Source organism: Cyprinodon variegatus, unplaced genomic scaffold, assembly GCF_000732505.1.
Source record: "Cyprinodon variegatus isolate N-32 unplaced genomic scaffold, C_variegatus-1.0 Scaffold147, whole genome shotgun sequence".
NCBI lineage: Eukaryota > Metazoa > Chordata > Actinopteri > Cyprinodontiformes > Cyprinodontidae > Cyprinodon > Cyprinodon variegatus.
In genome coordinates, this window is record NW_015150600.1 from 865,317 (window position 1) to 874,959 (window position 9,643).

The 9,643-nt window shown below is 38.7% G+C and overlaps 1 protein-coding gene across 4 annotated transcripts; it reads right to left on the reverse strand.

Moving 5' to 3' along the window:
• Nucleotides 1–1,503: 1,503 nt before the first annotated feature.
• fam109a (family with sequence similarity 109 member A) lies at nucleotides 1,504–9,136 on the reverse strand. 4 transcript variants are annotated; one of them, XM_015377165.1, is made up of 3 exons: nucleotides 8,998–9,136; nucleotides 8,546–8,626; nucleotides 1,504–5,096 (listed from the first exon to the last, which is right to left on the reverse strand). In XM_015377165.1, exon 3 carries the CDS (start codon nucleotides 5,065–5,067, stop codon nucleotides 4,195–4,197), a length of 873 nt encoding a protein of 290 aa, XP_015232651.1. In that variant the 5' UTR covers nucleotides 5,068–5,096; nucleotides 8,546–8,626; nucleotides 8,998–9,136; the 3' UTR covers nucleotides 1,504–4,194. The 4 variants fall into 4 exon arrangements, with proteins under 4 accessions (XP_015232651.1, XP_015232652.1, XP_015232653.1 ...); XM_015377166.1 differs by having other exon boundaries at nucleotides 8,720–9,117; XM_015377167.1 differs by having other exon boundaries at nucleotides 8,546–8,663; nucleotides 8,998–9,097.
• Between the last annotated feature and the right edge of the window lie 507 nt (nucleotides 9,137–9,643).

A 9,643-nucleotide genomic window follows, 5' to 3' on the forward strand; every position in this document is an offset into this window, starting at 1 on the left:
TCTTCCTTCATGGTGCCCATCTACATTAAGATCCAAAATTCTGAGATTAAAGTCAGAATTATAAGAAAAAAGTTAGAATTCTGAGATTAAAGTCATAATTCTGACTTTTTTTCCTCATATTATAGTGAAATAAAATTTAAAAAAAAATCAGTTAGCTTTTTTTTATTTTTCAGTGGCCCTAATCCTCTTCCATAAACTAGGCTAGAAACAGAAATTATTTTTTTTTTAACGGCACTAGTGGTTTTTCAAGAGTAGGCTGACAGGAAAGGGGGTATGAGAGAGGGGGAGAGATATGCAGCAAAAGACCACAGTTCAGATTCGAACCTGGGTCAGCTGTGTCGAGGTCTAAGGCCTCCATACATGGGTCTTGTACGCAAACCACTGCAAGTTCAACTTTATTTGTTGTTTGTTTTTCTCTCTAAAATTTGAGAAAAACATTTTATGGACCAACAAAGTAGAAAATATTTGATCTAAACAGTTCTGATATATTCCGTAAAAATTCAAAAAATATCCACTGGACTTGGTTTTCAAGATTTGAAGACGTTTCGCCACCTCTCCAGGAAGCTTTCTCAATTCAAATGTCTGGATCCGCAGTGAGTTTGAGTCTTATATAGACAACGCATTGTATCGCTTGGAAACATGCAATGGTAACCGATGAATGGGTCGTTAGTTCCATCGTTAGCCTGTAATATCTGAACCTGTCTATGATTGTCTGTTCTGATATACAACATTTCATTCAAGAATCAACATATTGTGATATTAAAATGTTGTGTATTTAATCTATTGCTGATCAGGTTAAAAGAAATGATCACACAATGAAAGAACTCTGTTTTTGAAGTTTGGAAAACTACTTTGAATATTTTAAATTTGATACCAAGGTTGGACCATTCCTTTATAACCACTCTAGCCTAAGATCTGATTTTATGCACTTTAATTATCGTATGTTTTAAACTTTTTTTAGCTGTAATTACTGAACAAATGCACAATTTTTGAATGACCAACAGAGGGGTGGATATTCCTTAAAATCTCCCCCCAAACTCTTCAATGAATTTTCCTTCTCAGTCCTCTAAAGGCTTCATCTTATAACCTTTGTTTAACTTTCCACAAATCTGCCTGGAGATGGCATTCTGAGCACAGCCAGCTACTCTAGAAAAGACAGTGGTTTACCTTCCATGTGGACGACTGTCTGCTAAACAACTGTAGAGTCATGACTGTGTAGGCCATCACATCACATTTGTGTAACAGTAATTCCTTCCCCTTCCCTTTAACAGAAAACATTTGCATGTATTACCTCTAAATCAACTTAATCAATGTAAATATAAATATATCACAATTATATTTGGGGATTTTTTTGTGGTTGAAGGCGAATTAGTCAAAGGTAACTGAAATAACGCCACATTATAAACATATGTCATTTTTCTATTGGATTGTGAAAATATTTAATGTTTAAAATGACATAAAATAAAAACATTTTATTCATTTAAAAAAAACTCACATCTTGGGTAAAAAAAAAACTTTATTAAAAAGGACTACAACATAAAACAAAGTTTGGGGACATAGTTGTGTAACATTGTGCTGTTCTTAAAAAATTATGTTTCATTGAATAATGCAACATTGGAAAATGCTATTTGGCACTTAGAAAAAAAAATTCAATTATTGCATACTTAATACAAAACATTGATGTATTTCTTTAATTCATGATTACATAGATGTCAGTAAATAATGTAATAATAATAATGCACGTGGAACTTTAGATAGCATATTGAAAGTTTTGTAGGTACTGGCATTTAAAAAAGAAAAAAACCCACTGTAGCACATGTTCAGTCGTTTCTGCGCAGCATAGAACAGGAATGATGATAGTGTTATGCACTGATCCAGACTAGAGTAACGAGTCATTATCAAAAAGTGATTGCACTAAGACGAGCCTTTGGCAGGAAAGAAAAAAATAACATAAGGCAGTAAGAGGTCAAATCATGCAGATGAAAAGTTCCCATAAAACTTAAGGCACATGAAAAAGAAAAGATCAATCAACTCTGCAACAGATAAAAAAATAATCAAATCAAAAGGCCTGTATTGAGGAGTGTTGTCGTTCATTTTTAACACTAAATATCTACACTAAAGAAAAGTAACTGACCTCTAATCAGTAACATTCAAGGTAAATAAGACAACTGCAGACTGGACTGCACAGAATCCGGAACTTAGACCAATAAACTCCATGGATAAACAGCCTCTTTTTTTCCCCCAATGGAGCGAGAGACTCGAAGGGGAATAAGTGACAAGTACTCTTATGACACAGCATCATCTGGCCGCTGGATAACAGGGACTAAAAATAAAAGGGGTTCTCTCGCTTTGAGCAGGACATCCATCTCCCCACATGGAGCCGCAGCAAAGATGCTCTCATGTTAGCAGCTGCAAAACCCAGAAGAATCTTGGGATTGATTATTTTACAGCAGCGATGGGATCCTGGTTTTAGTTGGCACAAGTCGGTGGAAATGTACGGCTAAGAGCGTGTGTGTAATACTTTCCATACATACTTTGTCTCATTTAAAGATAAAACTTAAGCGTATTTTAGGAATGTAAAAACTCCCAAAACAAATCTGAAAGGTACATGGTTTTTCCCCCTCTTAAAATAATATCCAGTAACACTAGCCTACCACATGTCACCTAATTAGTAAATAAGACTTTATCTGTGCATTATTTAATTTCTGTATACATCCAGCTGTTCTGCAAAGGCCTCAGAGGATTGATCAAAAATAGACTTTGTCTGCTTTGAATGCTCATATGTTTAAAGTGGGTAAAGAGTAAAGTCCTAAGAGAGCGACAGAGACAGAAGTAAAAATAAAAAGCTAAAAGAATCACACAATGTAAGTTGATTGATTCAGCAATAGCATGACACTGAGCAGCCCTAAATGGAGGTTAACCTAAATGTGGGTCTGGATCATGTCTTTAAGATCTCATGTTGCGCTCTAGACCCCCCAAAAGAGGCTACTAATAACTTTGACCAAGGATTTTACAAAACATAGTGTTTAAAAAAACGACTGTGAGGAAGGTTTTCTTTTCCATTCAGCAAGGAGTAAAAAAAGGAATGTTTTAGATCAAAGCACAATCATAGGTTCAAATGGCCTATTCAAAGTCCAGAAAAGAATCTACTCTCCAATAACCTATCCTGCAAGTTGAATTCTTATGCATTGACAAACACAATAGAGAATCTGTGTTCTCCTGGGTCGACCCTTCCAGACTGTCCTGAAACAGGTCAGCCAATTGAGTTGTAGTATTATGGATTAAGGCAGGACATATAGTAGCTGCAGCTTCAACTATTACATCAGAATCCATGCATTCATCTTTGATAGAGGAACCTCAAGAACATAAAAGCCTAAGTTGTTGTCATTCCTCATGCCGTCTACTGCCATTTGTTACCATGATTGGCAAAAACCAATCTTTGCAACAGAAAAATAGGAAACTATTTCCGTTTCCAGATGTGCAAAACCGGCAGATGTACCTAAAAATGTCTTGGAGCTGTAAACGCAGAATGGGAAAGCTGACTATGAAGGGTTTAATAAATATGCATGCAATACTTCTAAGATTGTTATTTTTAAATTATAAACTCAAAATCAAATATCCTTTTCAGTGGTGCAATGCCTTGTGTTGCCTTAACACAGATCCAACCAGTAAAATATTTGAAGTCGTTGGTTGTAACGTGATCAAGTTTATGCTTTATAACACTCAGGAAGTTATTGCATTGATTCTAGTGTTTACTTCTTACTTTTAAGAATGCATCGACTTTTTTTTACAATAATATAAAACTTAAAAGAAAGAAGGAAATAAAAAAACTGCATGAAAATGATCTGCAGAAACTGCTGTAGAAAACTGTCTGCATTTGGAAATCTGTGCATACTTTGTAGTGTGTTTTTATATATACTTTTTGGGTGATAACTGTGGTAAAAAAAAAAAAAGAAGCTAATTTTGAGGTTTTTAAGTGCAGAACACAAAGTGTTTGATATTTGAAAAAAAAAAATTACATACACATTATTGTATTATTATTTCATGCCAGAGAAGAATGGAAGACAGTCAATAAAGTTTTGCTTCTGTAGAAACAATAAGACTGTGTTTTTCCAGCTACATCAAACTGTTTCATTCTGTTCTGTCTGGAAAGCTTAGGAAGAACATCGGGTCTAAAGGGAGTGACTGAACGGTTCACTGGCTCTGCAGCCACTGCACTCTCAGCTCCTCCACCTCCCTGCCGTACCAGTCGTGGAGTTTGGAGAAGCAGCCGGTGTCGGGAGAGACCGGGCTCTCAAGTGACGCACCCAACCTCCGCGGGGGGACTGGTGGAGCTCTCCCACCATCTGCCCCACATCCTGTGACGATCCCAGAGTCCGTGCTGCCATCCCAGGTCACGCAGGACGGCGCCGCCTCCCCAGATCCGTTAGCCGAGGCAGATGGAGGCTTGCTCCATGCCACTCCATTCTCCCTAGAATTCCCAGGGATGAGCTGCACCTCATCCTGAAGACTCTTCTGAGCAGAGTAAACAGCTGACATGGAAGGAGCGCTAGATGACGTAGAAAGGGAAGATGAAGACGACGAAGAGGAGGATGCGGCAGATTTGGATCGTGCCATCTGATTCCGCCGGGAAGGCTTCGGCCTGCCCTGCTGGCCTCCAGCTCCTGAAGCATCCTGAATCTCCTCCAGCTGCCTCTCCAGCTCCTTCACCACCAGCCTCATGTAGTCAAAGCTGGCCCTAGACAGAGCTTTCACCCATGACTCCATGGCGACCTGGTTCTCTGCAGCCAGCTTGTACACCCTCGCCTTGGCGCAGTCGAACTTGATGGCGAAGGCGAACTCCTCCACGGACTCGCACAGCTCCACGGTGCAGCCCTCCAGTACGATCACACCGATCGGCTCTCTGCTGTCTCGCTCTTCAAAGTAGAAGAGCATGTTGCCCTTGAGAACGAACCAGCGGCGGTGATATGCCGTGTTGCGCTCGCCCTTTTTGAACAGAAAGCCCGTCTTGTCTGGTGGCGAGTCACAGGTGGCGTAGTGCGCCACGCTGCGTTCGTTTAGCTTCATCTTCTACGCCCTACAGAACCTTCAATCGCCTGAAAAAAGGACAGACATGAAATGTAACAACAGCTAATATCTATTATATACAGTGCATTGTGTGGACACTTCCTCCAGCCTGGGCTAAGATTGTACCACGTCATCAAAAAAAATAAAAAATGAAGGAGAAGGAGCGCATGCTTCAGTAGTATTGCTGATAAACTGCAAAAAAAAAAAACACTAAATAACAATAATTTTAATATTTGAACTTTATTGATCTCCCATTGGAGAAATTTACCCCTGCATTTAACCCATCCCCTTAGAGAGCAGTGGGCTGTCATCGTGCGGAGCCTGGGGATCAGGGGTTGAGGGTTTTGCTCCGGAACCCATAGTGGAGGCTGTGGGGATCGAACCGGGTACTGCAGCCCTACTTGCTCTAACCCACTAGGCCGGGGGTCGGCAACCTGCGGCTCTTTAGTGTCCCCCATGCGGCTCCCTGTAGCTTTTTAAAAAATCTATTTTTTTTTTTGTTTTGTTTGTCTTAATATGGTGTGCAGGAGGTCAAACAAAATGAATTATGTTTTCCAATGCTGTAAACATTTGTATAATGTATAAATAAATGTAAACAATAATTTGCGTCATAGCCATAGAGATCAGTGGTCATAACTTGCAAACAAAGCTGCAGGTGTGTCTCAGACCATGGATCCCAAAGGGAAAAAAAGAAGATGGCTGATAAGAAAAGAGGATTCAAAGAATGGACTGAATCATTTGCTTTCATTATCAATGCGGAAGGATTGCCTGCATTTTTGCTTTGTAATGAGATGTTGTCAAAAAATAAAAAATAAAAATTGGAAAGGCATTTCCAGGGAAGGCTAAATATGAAGCCAATCACAAAAAGTTAAAAGTGAGGAAAAGAGTTTGCAGAACTCCTGGATAAATTAGAGGAGCGCAAAGATTGCATCTCCAAACTCCACTACTGCTGCTAGTTTTGTTGCAAGGATGGAAAACCATCCACACAAGTAGCTCTCTGATGCAGGTATGTGAACTTTCTTCCATTTTTCCCCCAAATCCTCAAAATATAAATAACACCAAGGAACGCTGGTGACGGAGGATGTCGGGTTTCAGGGTTAGAGAGCTCGGCTCTGATTGACGTTAGTTCCATATGACTAATTCAGCTCTTCTCAACAGAAACATGTCCACCATAGTAAGATTCCTTATTCTATAATTTCATCAATGTAACAAAACCTAAACCGTGCAGTGAAGGGCGGTGAGAGCGTTCACTGCTCCTCCCCCATCTCATGCTACTATGTAACATTTGCACAGGATAAACATTTAATCATGAATGATTGTTATATATTTAAGCCCACATTGTCCATTTCTAAAGTGGGATAACACTTGGAGCCCGTGTTGCCATATGAGGCTTATATAAGACTTTTACATTTTTGCGGCTCCAGACAGACTTATTTTAGTTTTTTTTGGTCCAATATGGCTCTTTGAGCAGTTTGGGTTGCCGACCCCTGAGTTAGGCCAACACTCCCCATGACTCCAAGATGTTTAAAGAGGTTGTTAATGACCAGTAAACTGTCTGAAACTGACTATGGAGGTGCAGAAACCTGCCATATTTCAATAGAGGAAACCTTCTGTCACAGATTTTTTTTTTTGCCATGCAACAGCAGGCAAAAACAAAACCTGCTAAATACAGGGTTGCCAACTTTTAACCAAACCTTGGGGGGAGATTTTAAAATAGTTTGGACAGGAAACTCTTTCAGGGTTAGATGAGGATGGGTGCAGCTATAGGTTGGAGGTTTTCAGAGGATTTAACTGAAACAAAGCGGCAAAATATGAATTTTTTATAGCTGCGTAACAATAAGTGATCTGTAGTTACCTGGAACATTTTTCTGACAATATACATTATTTTCTACTTTCTGGTGATTTGTAGAGAACTAAAGTAAAGCAGAATGGGTCCTACTAAAATACTTGCATCTTAAATATACTTTAAGAATTTCACAACTTTGTTCATTAATTATTCTCTGCAGTTCAAGTAAATTAAACAATGGGGAACTAATAAGTTATTACTGGATTACTGGCACTGATACAGGAACCAGTGCAATTGAAACCTATGCAAACTTTACTATGTATGAATATTTGGTAATAAGCTAACGAATAAAACGCTTCATTCATTATGTTATTAGTTACAATTAATCTTACAATTGGCACAAACTCATCATGACAGGAGACAGCACTTCTCTGAATGTTTCATTTGGAAAGTGTGATGGTAATTGAGTTTTTAAACATATTCAATGGACCAAAATAAAGATAAATGAATAAGATAAGTAATAATAAAAGAACATTCCTGTGATTTATCCTCTATGAATCCAGGATAAATGACTTTTTCTGCACATCCTCTCTGAATGTGGTTGGTCTTTTTATGGGTGGCTGATCATTTGAAAAATAAAATGCAATCATTATTTTTCTTTTTGTGGACCTCCTATGGGTTTGAGAAGCAAACCTGGAAGCTTTAAGAATTAAAATATTTGTGTTGGTTTAATTACTCCTAAATGCCAACAGGAGATTATTAAACTAGACTAAGCACTAATTATTTAACTTGAGCAAAACATGGACTAAAACTGGGACTAAAAAAAGCACCAGGTAAAGAGAAAAACAAACCATTGGATGTGATCCTACACTCAGCCTCCACAGCAATAATATAAGCAAGCTGCTTTATTTTTTATTCATATTTACTCAAGTACTATACAAAATAACATAAATAAGTGGAACCGAGTTGAGTTTTAACGCCTGTCATCTTTTAGTGTGAGAAACTGGGATTATGGAGTGAGAGTGTGTGAAAACACTGAGATGAGAGTTCAATTCAATTTCAATTCAATTTATTTCTATAGCGCTAATTCACAACACATGACATCAAGGCACTTTACAATTCACCAGATCATAAAGTCAAATTGATTCAAAGTTTTCTATCTAAGGAAAACCAGTTGATTGCATCGATTCGTTGACTCAAATGCAATCCCTCACACTAAGCATGCTTGTAGCGACAGTGGAGAGGAAAAACTCCCTTTTAACAGGAAGAAACCTCCAGCAGAACCAGGCTGGGTGTGAGCGGCCATCTGCCGAGGCCGACTTGGGTCGCCAGCCCTGTAAACAAACCCGTTTCTTCGACTTACTATTTAAGATGAAAATCTATTCTTGGTATTACTTCAACCAAAATTCCACACTAGTCTCCTCCCTCTTAAGATAAGATAGAAAAAGCATATTTTTACTTTCATTTCCTGGCAGTTAAAGCCCTGTTTAAAAAAAAAAAAAAGCACCTTTAAATCCAAATGGTTTTATTTGACACTTCATAATCACATGTCCAGCAATAAACCAGATATTTTTACGGAGTAAACAACATCTAATCCAGCTGTTCTCCTTTTACTTCAGCCCTCATTATTATTTCTATTTTAATTTAAAAACAGCAATAAATGGATGATGGTAAATAGAGATTATTTCTTACGTGTTTGTCTCATGTCCAGATGACATCCACCCGCTGATCCAGTCACATCTGGCATCGATTCTCCACCTTTCATCCCGTCTCCTGAGGCGCAGAGCAGAGGACTGAATCAGGATGCAGTCTGACCAAAACAGGCGGTTTAAATGACTGGATGGGTTGGTTTTTTTTTTGTTGCACCTCTAGAGCTAAGGAGGGGGGAGATGATTCAGCCCTCTGCTGTTGGGTCACAAGCTTTTGACGCATCAGCACTTTAGCAGAAACCTATTCCTGACAACTCGACACATTTATTCATGCGAGAAAACACGCAATAAACTTTTATTAACCCCTTTTGCGAAAAGCCAGCCTCACTCCTCCGTGCCAACTAGCTAGAATTTAACGCTTCCTTTAGTAGAAAAAGAAGCATCCCCAGAGTTCATAACAGTACTTCCAACGTCTCAGGAGAACAAAGCGAGTACCTGCGGATGTGCTCTTCGAGGGTTTTCCTTCCGTAGATTGTTTTATTTCTAGTTCTTCATCGCCTTTCCATTTTTTCCTCCCGTTTCTATGCTTCCCTGTCACGTGACCTATCAAAAAGACGCTTGTTGTTTTTACCGGGAGCGGCTGGCGTGGGCGGTTCCACTACCGCTCTGGTGAAGCGCCTTCATTCCCGGTTGAGCTGGAGAGCAAAATATGCACAACACGTCGTTGTCCTTGGAAATGTGTAGCTGCAAGATGCTGTCGAAGAAGCATGGACGGTTCTATACAGGGGGGCCAGCAGGGGCCAGGCGGGGCCCCTGGAGAACTTGTTCTGCCAGCTGTTAATGGTTCTTATTCTAATAATATACACCAGGGGTAACCAATTAAAAAATCAGCAGAATAAAGAAAATCATCAACCAGTAAAGGTCCGGAGACATTTTTTATTATTTGTTACTTTAAACAGAATTTAACACCAAAATAAAATGAGGTGTTTATGCATTCATGTTATACATTGAATTTTGAAATTAAAAAAATATAAAACAAAATTATAGAACATCAATCTTTCATTTTGGTATATAGACAATTTCCTGATTCACATTTTTTTCAAAACTCCTGAAATGACTTTTTTATTTATTTATTTATTTA

What these genes read in the sequence shown, in the direction of transcription:
- fam109a (XM_015377165.1), bottom strand. Translation starts at nt 5,067, where the DNA reads ATGAAGCTAAACGAACGCAGCGTGGCGCACTACGCCACCTGTGACTCG.